The following is a 17,846-nucleotide window of genomic DNA, read 5'->3' as shown; positions in this document are numbered from 1 at the left end:
GCCCTGAGGGTCTGTATGGGCTGAGGACTTCTCTGAGGGACTGGAGAAGTCAAAAAGACTTAGTGCAGGTTGTCAGAAATTGTCAGTAATTCACTTGCTTCTGCAGTAAGCTTTGTTTTAAGAAAACAAAGACACAAATAACAGAAGTTTGTGACCACAGCACAGCGTGCAGGTCCGTTAGCACATGGGTCTGACCTGCTGGCTGGTCTCAGTACAGGTCTCTGTAAAAGCAAGTTTTCTGTCTGTCCTGTCAGAGGCAGAGGCTGGGTCTGCTGGCTTCTTCCAGCAGATCTTCAGGTCTGCGTGCTCTTTTCTGTAGGGCTAAGCAGGCTTCTCTTCAGACAAAACAGTGGGCACGTCTGCAGATGTGTGAGAAGTTCTGGGCTCCAGCACGGTTTTACGGCATGAATCCAGGCAGTTCCCTGTTGCTTTGCCTGTGTCAGCCCTTTGTGTCACAGACTTGTACAATCTTGGGGCACAACCCATCGCTCCCTTTCTCGTATCTGTGTAGCCCCCTGCGCAAGCGACGACACAGAAACAAGCGGCTGGTAATCTTGGGAATTTCCTTCACCCCATGTGGGCAGAGATGTCTCAGGCACCAGAACTGTAGGCACAGGCAAAGAAAACTGAAAAGAACTGATGGAGGCTGCCATGGTTGTTCAAGGAGTGTGGACTGTCCTTCTGGGAATGAGCGGCTCTGCCCTCCCTCCTGGTGCATGCCGGCGCAGGATGTGACAGCGGGGTGCGGGAGCGGGATGCGGGATGCAGGAGCAGAATGTGGGAGCGGGTTGCAGGAGCAGGCTGCAGGAGTGGGGTGCGGGAGCGGGATGCAGGAGCGGGGTGCGGGAGCGGGATGCAGGAGCAGGGTGTGGGAGTGGGATGCAGGAGCGGGGTGTGGGAGCGGGATGCAGAAGCAGGATGTGGGAGCGGGGTGCGGGAGTGGGATGCAGGAGCAGGATGTGGGAGCCAGGGTGCAGGAGCAGGGTGTGGGAGCGGGATGCAGGAGCAGGATGCGGGAGCCGGGTGCAGGAGCAGGGTGTGGGAGCGGGATGCAGGAGCAGGATGCGGGAGCCGGGTGCAGGAGCAGGATGCGGGAGCGGGGTGCAGGAGCAGGGTGTGGGAGCGGGGTGCAGGAGCAGGGTGTGGGAGCGGGATGTGGGAGCGGGATGCGGGAGTGGGATGCGGGAGTGGCAGTGGGCACGGCGGTACCTTGGACAGCAGTGCTGGCCTGGCTGGACCTTCCCAGCGCCCTTCTCCGGCCAGGTCAGCTCCGGCCCCACGGACAGGAACGGTCCGCAGGGTGACGGCAGTGTGCCCAGCCTCGGCACGACCATTGCAGGCGGTTTCGCGTTTGCAGGCGCAGGGAGGTGCACAAAGCTGAATGTCCCATGAAATTCAGCTCTAGACCTAAGGCGTAAGTGCCAACTCTTTGCTAGTGACGAGGCGTTGCTCCTCCCTAGCCTCTTGTGTGTGAGCGGACTTCTAGGAGAATCTGCAGAGGGGAAAGTGCCTTTTCTATCATGACAGACCCCAACCTGCACAGTGAACCCCCAAAAGAAGCAGAGTGCAGGTCTGGCAGGGGTGGATCCTGCCTGCAGGGTGCATTCGTGCTGTGCCAAAGGCATCCCCGGGTCTGCCACAGAGGAAAGGGGGGAACCAAAGCTTAGAAAACTCTGTGCTGTCTTGGGGGAGTTTTAAGTGGCTGAAACTCTTGTCGTTTATCTTCTTGCCTCAGCTTCCCCCTGCCAGAATTGGTCACAGTCACCACCACAGCGGCTCTAGCCTTTTAGGTCACCTGTCATTCCGCAGCTCCCAGTGCTGCTCATAGGCAGTGAGGGATTGTCCTCCAGCCTTTGGAGGGAGCTTAGCTCCAGAATGGATTTAACATTTCTCTTCTGAGGTTAAGGAATGGTTTGTCACTTGTGTGTCAGCTTCCAGGGATGCTCCTTTCACAGCCAGGGACTGGCTGGAAGGCTCGGAGCAAGGGATGGACCCAGTGTGCTGTGTACGCCTGGCAGGAGCGGGACGAAGCCTGTGCCCTCCCTGCTCCCCTTCCATGGACAACTCCTGATTTATGGAGCTGCAGTCACATGTGCTGTGAATGAATTTTGCTAATAGAGCCCTCTCGGAAGGGTCAGTGAGCTACAGTGGGGATAAGGAGATAGGAAAATATTGTCAAAAGTGTTCCTGACCTGCTGAAAATTCTAAATCAGCTTCTGATCACTGAGTTACCTCTGAAACCTTTGCCTGTGACTCAGCGATGTGGAGAACCTGAAGGACAGTCAAACAGCGAGTGGGCCATGTTTGTGGGTTTGGTTTGCTCTCCCCGAGCTTCTTGTACCTGTCAAGGCACTGTTTGCTGCCTCTGCGCTGTGATAGATTCAGAGCACTGTGGCCTCTGCAGCTAGGAGGGGCCTCCAAGACACCCGAGAGGCGCATTGCTCCTGGAGCATCTCTTGGAGAGTTGTGGTTTATAGTTTCCAAAAGAGGGTGCCCGGTAATGCTAACACTCGTGTTTATTGCAGTCAGATATGAGCCCGCTGTGGCTGTGCTGTGCCAGCGTGGGGGAGCAGATGGTCCCTGACCTGCATGTTTTACCTCTCTGGGAAAGCTGTTGCTGCCTGCTGGGAGCATCACCTTCTTTCCTGGCTGAGGCTGTCAAATCTTGCACTCCAACTGCCATATCCTCCTCTCAAGACTGAAACCCCCTCCCAGCAGGCTGCTTTCTCCAGGGTGAGTTCATGTATGTGAGGATTCAACCACTGTTCAGCCTCCTGGGTATAAACAGACCAGACAAGGACTTCTGTAAAGCTGCTTCTGCACCCCGAGCAGAGTTATTTCAACCTTTTCCAGAGCCTCTCCAGTATTTCCATGCTCTCTTCCAGACAAACAGAGGTGGGCCACCGATTCCAGCAGCACTATGCAGAAAAGCCAGGACCATTTCTCTGTCTTCTGTTTGATAGTCCACTCGTGCATGGAGAACTCTGCAGCCATGGCCAGAGCTGTGACATTGTGCTGAGGGCTCAGGGGCTGTGGTTAGTCCTGAAAGCTGGAGCCTTTCATTTAGTCTTTTTTTCCCCCAAGTTTCCCTGCCTGTACGTGCTACTTCCAGGTGATTGTCTTGCCTTTTGCTTTGTTGTTATGCAGCAGACAGATCGCTGTCACTTACCAGGTGATTCAAGATGCTCTGTAAGAATGAATTGTTTGATTTCCTTTCTTTTTTATCCCACCAATATGTGTGCCACCTTCAAACTTTGCCAGTGGAGAACAGCAATAAAAAATGCTGAATGGCTTTGGCCCAAACACCAGTCCCTGGGGGTCTCTGCTAGTCACCCTTCTGCTCTTTGATGTCTCTATACTAGCAGCTGTATTTTAGCTCTGTCAGTGATGCAGTGTTAGATCTCTCTCATGTTCTCCCTGTCAGTTCCATGCCGGGGAAGGTTCTAATCAGGATGTCGTTTGGCATTAATTGAAACACATTGGAGAAATCCAAGGCTGCAAACACTGCAGGGCAGGGGCTGCCTGGCTGATATTTGAATTGACAACACCTAGCCCAGCAGACCTCGAGTGTGCTGCTACAGAGGCAGCTCAATAACAAGTGTATTTAGCCACCTAAATATGCTGCCAGTACCACAAGCACTGAGAGAGAAGATGAACAGTGGATTTTGCAGGAAGGCCGGGATTTCTGCCCTGTTTCCCATGAAGTCAGTCAAACTGCTGTGGTTCAGCCCAGCTGGAGCCATGGCCCTTTCGGGAAAGCAAAAGATGATGCACCTGGGGGAAGATCATTCCAAACACGGTTATTCAAAGGGAGGGAGACGGCCTCCCTGCGAGCAGCTGCGGCAGATGCTGGGGTGGCAATGGGAAGCAATAGCAGGGGGGTTGCTGTGCACAGGACAGCCACAGGAAACCAATCATGGCAGGCTGGTGGTAGCCAGGACCAGAGGAGCTGGCCTGTGCGCAGTTGTGGTTCGGAGATAGTGAATGGCCCAGCTGTGACATCCTTGTGCTATTTAGCACCAGGGGCACTGGCGGTGAGTAGCGATAAGAAAGGGAGCATTCAGGTTGGGCTCTGAGAAAGGCAGCCAGGCTTGGAGGAGCGTGGGGCTGTGGCATCGTCTCCCGAATGGAAGTGCTGAAAGTCCAGACACAAGGGGCAGAGCCCCAAGGAGCGAGCTGGGAATGAATGACCTTATGCTGGCCTGGACAGAAGGCTCTAAGAGGTCTTTTAATCTATTGATCTAATGACTCATACAATTTGTGTAATTTCCTTGCCTTCCCACTCTTCCCTCATAACTCAGCTCTTTGTCACAGTTCTGGCTGGCAGCAAGACAGACTTGTTCGCTCAGGACCTACACGCTGCTTTCCCCAGCAGGTGCTTTAAAACAGCAGCAGCATGTGATCTCTGCTGTGGTGGGAAGGAGCTGGGGGAGCCGTGCTGGGAAGGAGCAGCACTTACTGCCTGTTGTCCTGTGCGCTGGAGGGAGACTGAGGAAGCAGAGGGGAGGGATGGCCCCCGGCGGTCAGGTACCAGGAGAGGGCTCTCGATTTGGTTCGCAGGTCCCTGACATTCCTCGTGCATCTCTTCTGCGCGCAGTCCTTTGGGAGAAGGTCTTACCCCTCATCATCCATCCCTTGTGCCTCCACGCCCGCAGCGCCAGCAGCACTGCCGTCAGGTTTGTCTTGTTTTGGGCACATCTCACCCTTATTTGAGCCTCAGTATTTGCCTTCTCTTGTTTAATGCGTGGAGATGACTCAGGCTGCACATCAAGAGCCTGAGGAGTTGCTCTGCCTGCAGGAATGTGTGCAGCCAGTGCCTCCCACCTCCCCCAGCCCAGAGTGACCTCCTCATCCTCTCCTCCATATGCTGCCCTCCCCACACAGCATCCTCCAGCAGCGTGCCAGGCACCTTCCCTCTTGGTTTGTACTGCTCCAGACAGCACACTTCTTTGAAGTGAGACCCAGAACACACAGAGAGCTTGCAGGGTGGATGGGATCCAAACAGCCTGTTTGGTATCTGATTTGTATTGTCTGGTAACTGTTTGCTAAATCCCTGGTGCAGGAACTATGTTCCAGCGCAGGAGACAGCTCACAGTTAGTCAGAAAACACAAACAGCAAATATTGAAGAGAAAAAAGAAATCTCAGTTTCAGTGTGAAAGTCTATATGGAAATAGCCAGCATGGCAGTAATCCCTAGGGAATTAAAAAAAAAATCTAATTGCATCATTACTTGTTACTTATTGTGGGTGGCTAGAGAAGCTTAGCTTAGCTCAGGAAATGGCAAAGCATGAAGGTGACTGAGCTGGTCTACGACCACCTGATTGGAAAGTAGCTTCCTTGGAGCAGAGGGCTCTTCAGTCTGGTAGTTAAGGGTGTGGAGGTACATCATGATGAGGTGTGTGCTCATCGTACCTAAAATGAGGACCTTAAAGGGTGGAAATGGATTACTGTGGCCCGTTCCTCAGGAGATGAATTGATCAGCTGAAGCCTAATTCTGAACTGCATGTGTCTGAAGGACATGTCTTCTCCAGTGAGAAACTCCCGGGTTTGGTGGGGGACACCCTAAGTAAAAAATTACATGGGCTGCAAGATTCAGGGATGTAATGGTTGGCATTGTCTTGAGATGGATGAAATCAGAGAAATAGTGTCCCCTGTGTCCGTCCCTCTTTCAGGAGCGCAAGGAGGGCAAGAGCTCCCAAGCAGGGCACAGCAGCTCCTGCATCAACCCTGAAGTGGCAGAGCAGGATGGGTCTGTCTGGACCATTTACACAGCCCCAGCGCTGCTGCCTAGCCCAGCATGCACCAGCTGAGGGAGTACCTGCAGACACACCATTTGTACTCCACAGCTGCTGAGTAAGGCTTAGACCACCAAAGCAGGACACGTTGAATCTCCTCCTTGTTTCCTTCTTGGGAAGAGGAATGACTGCCCTGTGCCTGTGAGCCGGAGCACTTCTCTTGGTCGTGTTGCTCGGCTCCTAGATCCTTGAAGGATCAGCCTTGGGAGGTTTGTGCCATGTGTGCAGCAGAGGTAGATGAGGACTTGCTGCAGCGCTGGTGGAGGAAACCCAACGATGTAAGAAGCTTGTGGTGCCCTTTGTGATTTTTGCAGGAGTCGGTTCTGGAGGAAGTGCTATTTGCAGTGTAGCACTGAAAGTGCTGTGTGGTTGCACATCCCAGCTGTGTGAGAAGTAGCGATGACCTTGTGAAAGATTGGTGTTGGTTGCACAAAAGTAGTGGTGGCCCTCCCCAAACCCTGGCAAAAGTCCCATCTAGATAAATTGCTCTGCTTTCTTACTCCCAGTCTCCTCTGGAGGCTGTCCAGGCTGGACAGGAGAGACCTTGTTGCCTCCCAGTTGGAAGGGAGGAACGAGATGCCCGATCTGGACGTGGTGTTCCAGGCGATGCTTGGCTGCCTGTGGGCTTGTATTCTGTTGCTGTTTGATTATTAATCTTCTTGACTAAGGACTGTTTTGTGCTTGGGGGGTTCCAGGAGAGGTCGTGCAGCTCCAAGTCCCGAGTCCCCCACGTGTGTGGTGTGCATGTCTTCCAAATCGGGCTGAAAGTGGTCTCCAGAGTGGCTCTCCAAGTTTGCTAAGAGCCTTTCCAGGAGCCGCAGGCTCAGCAGTGTTGGTGGCCCTGCAGCATCCGGGGACTGTGTCCCTGGGCTCTCTCCCTGGCAGTAGCAGAGCAGCAGTGACATTGCTCAGCCATCTGCCGTCAGCCTCATCAAGTCCCTGTCCCTCTCTGAGCCTTTATTGCCTCTCCCGGTCACCACCAAGCATGACCTGGGCACCTGGGTCAGAATCTCTGCTTAATACTGGTATGTAACTGGTAATAAATATTATTATTATTATTTCATGTATTGTTGATATGCTCTGATAATAATTCACACCAAAGAAAGTTTATGCTGATAGCAAGAAGGGCTGCGCTGGACCTTCGCTGGCATGATGCTGACAGGGATCTTGTGCACATAGGTGTTACCCTATAGAAAAAGGTCACTGCAGTCCCCCAAAACTTGCAATCTGGGTCAAGTGAGCTGCAGAGAGGAGCACACAAGAGCAGAAGCTTTTGCTTATGTCTCCGTTTTTACTGTCCCTTAAAGCTCGGCTCGGCAGGGTGGCCACGTGGCTGATGTGCCGTGATCCCACTCAGGGCACAGCTGGAGGAGCTGGGCGCGTCATGCTGCTCCACCTGGGGTCAGGTGAGCCCACCAGCGTGAAGGAGCCCCGGTGGCCGGGATCCAGAGGCGGTGCTGAAAAGCCCTTCCCCATTTCTGTCTTCCTCCTGGGCTGGGGAATGATGGTGCAAGGGTCATGGAGCCAGCCTCAGGCAGCGGTACCTCTTTTTCAGTCCTGAGCTTGGGAGATGCCAGACGAAGTGGCCTTCTCAGGTCCTGTTGTCCCCCATGCCAGCTCTCCAACACCCTCAGTCCAGAGAGGGAGATAAAGGCGTTGTCTTCTGCCTCTGTGGGACTCCAAACAAACAGGGCAATGTGCCCCCCTGGGCAGGCACCTTGGACCCTGCCAAATGGCGACGCTTGTGTGGGTGCTGCTGTTGCTTCCATCTTAGTGCATGAATGGACAAGCAGGGCATTGACGGCTGCGGGGACACACACAAATGCTCCACTGTGTCCCCTCTCACACCTTCCCCTCCTCCTCCTTGGCCCCAATGCCCGGAGGACAATGGCTCTATCCATGCCAAGGTTCACAGCTGGCAAGGGCGGAGGAGAGGCCAGGACAAGGGTGGAGAGCTGGAAGGAGAAGGGACTCAGGAGGGTCTGGAGGGATAACAGCTCCGGGAGGGAAGGAACGAGGGGAGACGAGAGATGGGGAAATTCGAGAGGGGCTGGAAGAGGGATAGGGGAGAAGGTGCTGAGAGGTGGCTGGTGGAGAGGCCAGGGAAGGCAGTAGGAAGGAGGGAGTAGAAAGAGGAGGGCTTAGGAAGGTTTGGGAGGGAGGACAAGACTTGGTCATCTCCTCTGTGTGGAGCTTTTCCTGCAGGGCTCCCTGAGGGACGTGCCCGTGCCCTGCTGTGGTGCAGCGAGATGATTTCCTCTGGATCCTTGTACCTCTTCTGTCTTGGGATGTCTTTCACCACACACCTTGTCCTCCCCAGGGTGTGGGAGGTGGAGAGAGAGCGTTATCTCTCTATATATACACCTATACAGAGTGTATATACTGGCTTGTATCCGCTTCCTGCTAGTACGTCAGGAATAGCTATGGGAGCGAGGGATGCTGTGGGCCTGAGCCAGGACACGTTGAACAGTTAGGGACACTTCCCAGCTTATCTAAAGGTGCTTTTGTCAGATATATTCTTCCGTGCATGTAAGCGAAGGAGCTGTAGTAGGCCTGTGTGAGAGCAGAAGGGAGTTTTCCAGCGGCCATGGAGACACTGCGGCGGCTGGTGCTGCTGACTCCGGGCGCTGGGCTGCAGGCTGGCCATGGTTTGGTCACACCTCGTACCAGTGCGGTTCATTAATCTGTTTTGCCACTGGTGCTGCTTTGCTGTTCACCCAGGTTGTTGTTACTCCAGGGTCTTGTTGGCCACTGGAGACCTGTAATGCTTTTTATTCATTGTGTTAAGTCCGGAGTCTTGGCTAAATCCCACCTGTCCTGTGTCTCTATTCCTGTTGCACTGCTTTTCCTGCATCCTGCTCTAGCTGGCGTGGGATCGTTTCTCCTCCCAGCAGCAGGATCGTTGCTGGGTTAGCTGTGGGAGCAGGGATGCTGTCTGGGAGCTCACCAAGGGGGTCAGGCACAGCCGGGCTGCCTGCAGCCTCGGCCTCTCCACAGAGAAGGTGTGTGTGTTCAAAACCCCTCTCAGCTGCTGCATTCGGGAGTTCAAATACATGACACACAAAATTCGGCTCCCTGGAGCTCATATCTTCTGGGTAATGCCCAATTTCTCATGAACCCTCATTTCCTTAGCCCTGAGTTTGGTGTTTTCCCCAGGGTCTTGTCCCATGGACTGGCAGAGCTCAGTCTTGGCTGTGTGTTTGCTGTGACTTTGGATCTTGGGTTTTCTGCTCTGGCATGAACAGAGGATGCACAAGCTGCCCCATTGCTTTGGAGGGACAGGGCCATTCTTGGTGATGGGCTGATAAGGGCACGTCCCCAGGAAGGGACACAGGGTGGTGACTCTACCTCTGCATTGACTGGGACAAGCCTACCTTCTGTGATGGGAAGGGGCTGTGTTTGCATGTGGGCGGGAGAAGGGTGTCCTAACACGGCTGAAGATGCTCAAGGATAGGAGTGAGTATTATTTACATTATATTTAGGAGTGAGCAGCCGGTCAGTGTAGCTAGTGTAGCTCCATCAGCATCAGACCAAGTGAAGACCCCTGAAGTCAAGCAGTTGCGTGCATGCACACCACATAAAAGTTTTCCCCGCTGGCAGCCTGTGCAGATCCCGGCTGGTTGTCCTGGCGGGGCCAGAGGAAGATGATAGAGAGCTTGGCGTGAGGAGGGGCTCACCCCATGGAGGAACCATGCTGCAGTTCAGGGAGGGGGCCTGGGGGCCCCTCAGTGCCTCAGACAGCCGGGGCTTTGCTCTGGGGTGGTCCCGAGAGCGCTTTGGGGGAGATGGAGGAGTAGGTCTGGCTCAGCGTCCAACTCGGGTTACAGGAGCCCCTTTTGCTGGGAGTGACTGGTTATCATTACAGTCAGGTAATAAAGAGCTTTAATTAAGGAGGAATGCTGGGCCGGTATCTGGGGGGAGGCAGGGGCTGCAGGGTCCTTGTCCCTCCTGACGGAGGGAATCTTTCCACCCCTCTGTACACTCTGGGCATCCCTGGGTTGGGTGGATGGAGCGATGGGGAGATCATCCCACTGTCCCTTGCGCCACCAGCTGTGTCCCTGTGGCTGGCTGTCCCCAGCTGGCAGATGCATAGCCCAGGTCCCTGGGCAGAGACAGGGTTTTGTCATGGCCCCTTGCTGTGTCCCACTCCAGGCAGGGCTGGCACGGGAGGGTTGCCATCCCCAGCTGGATGCTCTTCGGGCTTCACCCTGCGCGGCAGAGCCAGCCAGGCTCCCACTGATGGGGAAGTAGGTCTGAAGTCGAGCGCTGGCCCTGCAGCTCCCCGGGCTTAGGCAGTGTTTGGTTAGCTAGCCATGGCACAGATTCCTCATGCTCACAGCCAGGCCGGCAGCCAATCTGCCAGGGCCGAAGGATAAACAGGGGAGGAAGCAGAAGGGGATGCTGAGCAGCATGAGGCCCCGGGAATGTGCCGATGCGGCAGCCTGGCCTGCCGGTTGCACAACGCCGCGCACACGGCCACAGGAACGTGCTCGGGGCTGTGCCGGGCCTCTGCACCTCACCGTGGCACCAGTCACCCCAGTGTGGCGTGCCACTGCTGAGCTTCGTGGGCAGTGCCGTGCCTCACCATCTAATGGCTGGTGGGTCTTCATGCCTGGCAGCATTTGCTGAAGCTGGCTGTGTTTGTCCTGCTCAGCTATGTATCCCACCAACGCTCAGCACCCACTCCAGTGCGTGCTGGAGAGCTGCTGGGAGAGGGGATGCTGCATCTTGCCATGTGGGACCAGCAGCCAGGAGCTCCTGGGATCTCCTGATCCTGTTCCCCCATGCACCCACTGGGTATTTTGTTATTGCCTCCCTGTTCAGCAATGGCTTTGTCACTGGGGTGCTCTGTGCCTCAGTTTCCCCATAAGCACCCTGCCCTAAAGTGCTTTGTTCAGGGAGGGCACCAAGCAGAGGTCCTTGGGCAGGTGCATGTGATTTGCTGGTTGCAGCGCCCAGCTGAAGGGCCATCCCATAAGCTACAGACTCTCTCCAGCATGCTCCAGCCACCTGCGCTGTACCACCAGCACCACGTCAGTGAGCCTTCTCCCTCCACTGTGCTGCTTCTGACAGCTCCCCAGCCTGCTCTGGCTGTGAGCGAGCTGCGTGCCCTTTGCACCAGGTGAAGTTTGGTACACAGCAGGGTAACGGATCTGGCCCAGCTGTAGGTCAAGGGCTTCAAAGCAAAGGGCTGGTGCCACTGTCTCCTGCAGGCTGCTCCCTCTCCTGGCTGTGCTGCACAGCGGGCACTGCCCAGCATGTCACTTGATCCGAAGGCAGCGCATCCCTGGGGCCACGGATGCTGCCCCCATCCTGGCCATGCTGGCAATGGGGCAAGAGGCTTGGATGCTGCTGGAGCACTCCTCGTCCTGTCTGGAGCGAGCCTGGGGCAGCACTACACCGGTGACATCTGCTGTGCTTCAGGCAAGTGTGCTGGAGAAACAGCTGGACTTGCGGAGCAGCCAGCGGTGGAGGGTGTTTCTTGGACCTGTCTTGTTCTGGGAACCAGTCAGGGTCGAGGTGGCAGGGAATGGAAATGGGCGGCAGGTGGGCTCACCGGGGTGTGTGGCTTTGTGTTATCTCAGTCTCAGTCCTCTTCTCACAGCCTCTGACAGCACTCGGGTCAGAGCACGGTACTTCATTTGTAATTCAGTCCTGCAAACGCTCAGTGGATCCCCAAAACCCTGAACAAAAATTCCCCCTCTGGTACATGGCATCAGTGCCTCAGGGAGGCTCTGGGCTTGGCACAGCTGCTTCTCTTCCTCCTCATCACTGATGTTCCCCAGCCCCTTAAAACAGTTGACTTAGTTGTCATCTCCAGGTTCCCACATCTGGTTTGCGTTAGCAGATCCCAGGATGAAGTTCTTCAGCTCTCTCCCTTCCTCCCACCCCCAGGTGACCCAGGCAGGCTTATGGGTGATTAGAAGACAGGCAACAGAGCAAGAATAGGTGGGGGAGGGACTGTTATAAATAGAAATACCATAAACTTATCAGCCTACCACTCGAGGTAAATTCTGGTTTTAATCTCCCAGACCTGTAAATATGACGACTCACGGGGGCCAGACGCCGTTAACTGTTTCAGAGCCCCGTGGCTGCGTGCCCATCTCTGATGGGAAGCAGGATGCAGCAGAGCACCCGAACACAGGACAGGAGCAAGTTCTTGGGCCGAGCGGATGCCACCAGGAGGGATGAGCTGGCAGGCCCACGCCATCGGAGCAGGGGCAGGGAGGAGCTGGCGGTGTGGGAATCACCTCCGTTTGGATGTTGATCATGTTTGGAGGTTTGGGGAAGGCAGAGAAAACCAGTCCAAACATTGGGATTCCTGACATTCTCACACGTACGGGGGCCCCTGCTTGCCTGGCTCTGCTCATGAGGAGGGTGCTGCGGGTTTAACATCTTCTTGTTCCTCAGGCAAAGTTTACTTTTTGGGGGTCTCCTCAACCCTTTTGCAAGGGAGGGGTTGACGTGGTGTGAGAGTGGGGTGGCAGTGCAGGGGCCAAGAGGAGGACAGGACCTGGGGACCTGGCAGGTTTGGGAGCTTCTTTGCAGCAGCACTGACTGAAGGAGTTGTGAAAGAGAAGGTTGTCCTCAAAGAGTTTGCCCTGAAGACCTTCCATGTCTGCACAGGGAGGTCAGTGTGTTAGCAGTGGCTGAATTACTTGGTCGTGGTACCCTCCTGCCCTGGGATGTTCACTGTGTGCAAAGAGCACTAATAAGCTGGTTTGCAAGACAGTGCTCTTTGGGCAGCCCTGTGGGTGCCTGCGGCATCGCTCCCACTTGCTGCTGTGGGATGGAAGGCAGAATTCATCCTGCTGAGCTTCAGGGACATCAAAGGGGCTACGGGTGACAAGAGTGCTGGTATACTCTTTGGAGCACACCAAAATTTGGTGCAGAGGCAGGGCCATAGACAGGAGGTGCTGTGTGGGGATTCTGCTGTTCTTCCCACAGCAAGAGGGCAAACACCAGCAACATGGGGGAGCTCAGCACTTCTCTGGGCTCCTCCATCTCTCTTGGGCTGGGATGAGGAGATGCGGGAGTCTGTCTCGTGCAGAGCCGTGTGGGTGTCGAGCTTCCCAGGGTCCCTCCTCAGTGGCTTCCTGCTTCCTCCTAATCCCCACTTCAGAGGGGGAGGGAGCATTGTTAGTGTCATTAGGAGCTCGTGACTCTATGGAGAAGTATTAGCTTTTAATTAATCACCTAAGCTGGCTTTTGGTAAGAGCCCAGCCTGTGTGGAAGCTCCGGGTGGTGGGACATTCCTTGTGCAGGTTTGCCAGTGAGACCCAGTGCCCTGACATCCCTGTTCCACCCCAGCTGTGCAGGTGCCTCTGTCCCCATGCAAAGCCCTTTACATTTAGTGGCAGCCCCTTCCCATTGCACACGTGTGGCCGGACCCCGCCACAGCTGTTATCATGTCTCAGCTCCACAGCAGCCCAGCTGACGCACCTCTCGCGTCAGGGTGCTTATCGCACCCTTTGTCTGCGTCTCTGCTGAGAGCTCCTGAAGGTGACTTTTAAGGCAAGGCAGCAAAGAAATAGGGAAGCCCAGCACACCGCTGCCTATTGAGGGTCTCCTGACCTTTCTAGGTAGCTCCTGGGCTTCTCTTCTACTGTGGAGAAGCTCCTGGAGTTTGGAGGTGTGAGGAAAACCCACAGGTGTCAGACTTGTCTTGGACGGGCTCCGTAGCTTGTGGGAAGGCAGCAAAATCAGTGAAGTGCCTTTTTTGCTTCTTTGAACCTGGGTGCCAACCCCAGAACTTGGGATGAAGACAAGTTTTCCAATAGCTTTTGTGGTGGATGTTTGCCAAACACACCGTGTGATTTATAGCGCATTCTCCTTAGCCAAGAGCGGGGCAGCGGTGCAGGGGGAGTGCTACCCCCGGCAGAAAGGTCTCAGCTGATGTGAAGGGGTCACAGTGGCCGAGGAGTGCCTGCTTGTAGAAGAGGTGCCTCGGTAGAGCTATGCATGGTGAAGTGCCGCAAGCAGGCTATGGCAGAGGTCCTTGGGGATGAGCAAGGGACACAAGCACCGATGGTGGTCACCATCAGTGAACTCTTCCAGTCAACCACAGCTTGAAGCAGGACACCGGTATGGTCGCTACCACATTACTGCGACCTCAGGAGAGGAGGTGGCTGTCACAGAGGAGCACCCCTGCGCTGACCTAGGGTCTGCAGCTGTAGAAGCAAGGTGCTGGCACAGCTGGGCACCTCACAGGCTCTGCCTGCCCTGGCCTCTTCTCGCCATGATGCTAGCTTGGCAGCAGCATCGCCTGGCCCTGCCTCAGAGCACCCTTCCGTCTGCATGGGAGGGCACCACCACCTGCTCCCCCAAGTCGCCGGGCTCTGCTGCGGAGGGACACGGTGCACAAAGGTGCCTCGCAAGTGAGCAGCTGCCCAGGTTTTTTCCCTCTAGCCAGGGTTACTGAGGGAGAGATCCCTCCGTCCGTGCACACACCCTGTCCGTTTGGCAGAATTCCTAGCTGGATTTATTTCTGCCGATTTGCTTGTCTTGGTATGAAAGGGATTTGCAGAGGGGAGAGCTGCAATTGGCCGGGGGCGGGCTGAAACCCCCCGTTCGGGGTTTTGCGGTTCAGTGGGTGACCTTTCCCCAGCGCATGGTCTGCCGGGGGGAGGCGGGGGTCAGGGTCTTCTCCTGGGCAAGGGGATGGCTGCATTACTGTGGAGCCGCGGCGTCTTTCAGGAAGGGCCGTCTTCGTTATCTGAGCTCGGGGGTGGGGGGGTGGGGGGGAGCTGGGCCTTCTCTTCCACTTTCTTGGCAGTGTCTTTGGCACCAAGGGCTGGCACCGACCCCAGAGGGCTGCAGACTCCCACTTCAGAGAGACAGATAAAGAAAGCACTTTCTGTCAACAAAACCCGGCCCAGCTTCCCCAGAACAGGGGAGGGGAGGAGGAGCCCTCTGGGAGAAAGGAGAGGGAAACCCACCGCTTGCCCCTGGAGGAAAGGAGAGGAGGGGAGGGGAGGAGGGCTCCTGCAAGGTCAGGAGCTGATCCAGAGCTGTCATGGCAGCAGTGGAGAAATTCCAGCATGTTCTGCAAAGCCGAGGCAAGGGTCCAAAGGGAAGGAAACCTGCATTCCCAGAGCACCCCCTGAGCCCACGCTTACAGCCCTGCCTCTGCAGGGATCGCTCTCTCCTGTGGGATGCAACGGGGACCCCCTCTGTCAGCCCAGTGAGGCCAGCGGCTCTCGCAGCTCCGCTGACAAAGCTGCTGCAGGCCAGCCAGGGTGGTGGTGGTGGTTGGGCAAGACCTGGCTCTCGTGCTCTGTGGAGCCATGTGTCTTGCATAGCTCAGGCCTGAGCCCATGATCTCCCTTCTCCCACGTGTTCTGAACCTGGCTCTGGGAAGCCCATGTGTCCCACAGACGGCGCTTGCAAATCACTGTTGACAAACCCCACCGGTGTGTCCAGCTTCCCAGGTAGTGTCACCACCCTGGCTTGTCCCACACTCCCCACCTCTGGTCTTACACTGGGATGCAGATGGGTACAGACAGATGGCAGTCCTCAAACTAAAAGGATCTGTTGATCTTCTCAGATCAGTTTCTTGGTGCTTCTGACCTGCAAAGTCTTTTTGTGTCCTTCTCATGGCTCATGCTTCCACCTCCTCTCCCCTCGCAGGCCACGACATTAATGGAGCTCTGGAACCATCTAACATCGACACTAGCATCCTGGAAGAGTACATCAGCAAGGAGGACTCGCCAGATATGTAAGTGCTTCCCCTGCTCCACAGCAGGAACAGCGTTCACTGATGGTTTTTGTGGAGAGATGTTGAGCAATTTCCAGCCCTGCAATTCAAGAAATCATTTGGAAATCCCTGCACCCTGGCTGCGCCTCTGTCCCTCCTAAGGTTCTCCTTTACTGCTCTTTGCTCTTTTACTCATTTCCAGTTCTTCCTCCCATCTTTTCCTGGCTTCCTGCCTTTGAATTTTCCTAATCTTTTCTGTCCTCTCTCTTTCCCCTCCTAAGGACGTCGCAAAAGACTTTTTCTTAATTTGAGCAATGGGAAAGAAAGCACTAGAGGTTCAGTGTGAAAGACTAAATTCCCAGCTCAGCATGAGTGCAGGAAAGGGAAGGGTCTCCCCGTGTGTGCCGACACTGGCAAGAATGGGGGGAGCACACCTGGGGAGCAGAAAAGGTGATCTGGGCTGCAGGGTGGGAGCAGGATCTTTGGGGCTGATGTGACAAAGCGGCTTCCCCGTGCTAGTCTGTAAGCTGAAGCACGGTGAGCAGCTCCTGCTGTCTTCACAAGCTTTGAGGTTGGTGTCCTGGGCACTTCTGGCCTTTCCAACTCCACAGGTGGATTTTGCACCCTTGGGGTTGCATCAGTCGTACCAACCCAGGTGACTGACCTGCCTCCCTGTACGCTCCTGCTGGTGCCACCACAATGCTGCCTGTTTTGCTCTTTTCCGCGTGTCCCAGAGCACCTGAGTGACTCCATCCCCGCTGCTGCATGGCCAAGGAGGGGAGGGGTGGGCAGAAAGTACCATCTACCTGTCCCTCTGCTGAGGTTGTCCCCTTCTCTCTCTCAGCTGTTTCCCTGACATCCCTGCTTCAGCCAGCTATGCACACCCCCAGCCCTCCAGCTCAACCACCATCAACGCGCCTCTTGCCAGCTCCATCGCCAATGTGACCAACCCCGCTTCCAGCGGTTCCCTCCACCTTCCTCCCCCGGGCAGCCAGATCCCAATCCGGCATGGTCCTCCTCTGGCCAACCCTTGCGGACCCGGCTATGGTGCTCACCTCAACTGCAATAACAACAATGGCATGGTGGTGCCCAAGGGCTACCTTGGTGGCCACTGCCTAAACAACGTGGTCCCTCCAATCAAATCAGAGCCCAAGGCCTCCTACGCACCTGGGTAAGTGGGGTTGGGGTGGCAGAACAAGGGCAAATGGTGGGACGAGTGCTCCTCCGGGCCGTGGGGCCAGGAGGGCTGGTGTCATCAGTCCCACAGTGCTTTAACTGCTGGCAGCATCAGTCTATGTGAAGTCCTCGCTGCACAGAGAGATGCTTTTTTGCAAGTGTAGGTCCTGAGCTTTCCTGAAAGTTTAGTTGGTAGATCTTGTCAGAGAGGATCAGTGACATCCCTCACATCTGCAGGTGGCGGCAGAACTGTTGGCCTTGGGTGACCGGGATATCTGTGTGGCACATCTACAAGCATGTGATGGGAGGCTATTGTAGCATGTATGTTTTTTTAAGAAGGAAGAGACACAGAATAAATTTGAACAAGACAAAATTCAGCCTCTAGGATATTCCCATGACTATCCCAGGGAAAGATGTTAACTGGGCAGAGAGATGCGCTTCTCTTGGCCTGATCTTGTGGATGTTCACTCAAGAAAAGAAAAATATGGTATCCGGGATGGATTTCTACTCCTTTGCAAAAAGCTCTGGATGCAGAACTGGTGAGGGGGAAGAGGACGCCTGGGATTGAATATTGCTGATGGACTCAACCGGACAATTAGTCCTGGGAGGAGAAAAGATGTGCTGCCTGCTGTCTGGGATGGTCCTGCCCAGGACAGGCAGGAGGGGAGCGACCCCAGTAGGAGGGCACAGTGACATGGCAGCTGCCATCTGCAGTGGCCAAAAAGGGGCCAGAGACCGTGTCGGTCAGGAGCGGTTTGGCAGGCACGGCACTGCAGCGCTGCCTGGGATGGGGGCTGGCATGTGTGAAACATTACTGCCTGAAGACCCAGGAGGAAGGACATGTCTGCTCTCCTCCTTCTCACACACCTCTCTGATCCGTGCTGCTTTCCTCCAGCCACAGGGGAGTGAAATAAGATTACCTGAAGCTGGACAGATGAAAATCCATGTGTGCAGCAGCATATTCATCAGCAAGAGCCCTTGGCACTGGGCACTAGCCGTGCCAGGAGGAGCTGTGCCATGGTCCAGCCAGTCTCTGCGCCTTCTCTGGTGGAGATGGTGGATGTCAGGGGCAGGGAGGCCATCCGGACTGCCCATCTCTACAAGCCCCTGTCTGGCTTTTCTCCCTCTGCCTTGTGCCATCTAGTGTTGCCAGCAAGTACAGCGTGGCGACTCCTGGA

General features: G+C 55.4%; 1 protein-coding gene across 4 annotated transcripts in view; it reads left to right on the top strand.

The window, feature by feature from the left end:
- MYRF (myelin regulatory factor) overlaps positions 1–17,846 on the top strand; it is a 64,115-nt gene that overhangs the window by 11,777 nt on the left and 34,492 nt on the right. For 3 of the 4 annotated variants that reach the window (XM_055721814.1, XM_055721815.1, XM_055721812.1), the window contains exons 2-3: positions 15,426–15,513; positions 16,337–16,663. In XM_055721814.1, the coding sequence (XP_055577789.1) occupies positions 15,426–15,513; positions 16,337–16,663 (415 nt within the window). The remainder of the gene's footprint in view (positions 1–15,425; positions 15,514–16,336; positions 16,664–17,846) is intronic. The other variant, XM_055721816.1, reaches the window with a different exon arrangement.

The sequence above is a fragment of the Falco cherrug genome, chromosome 10 (genome assembly GCF_023634085.1).
Source record: "Falco cherrug isolate bFalChe1 chromosome 10, bFalChe1.pri, whole genome shotgun sequence".
NCBI lineage: Eukaryota > Metazoa > Chordata > Aves > Falconiformes > Falconidae > Falco > Falco cherrug.
This window is presented reverse-complemented; position numbering and strand designations above follow the sequence as displayed.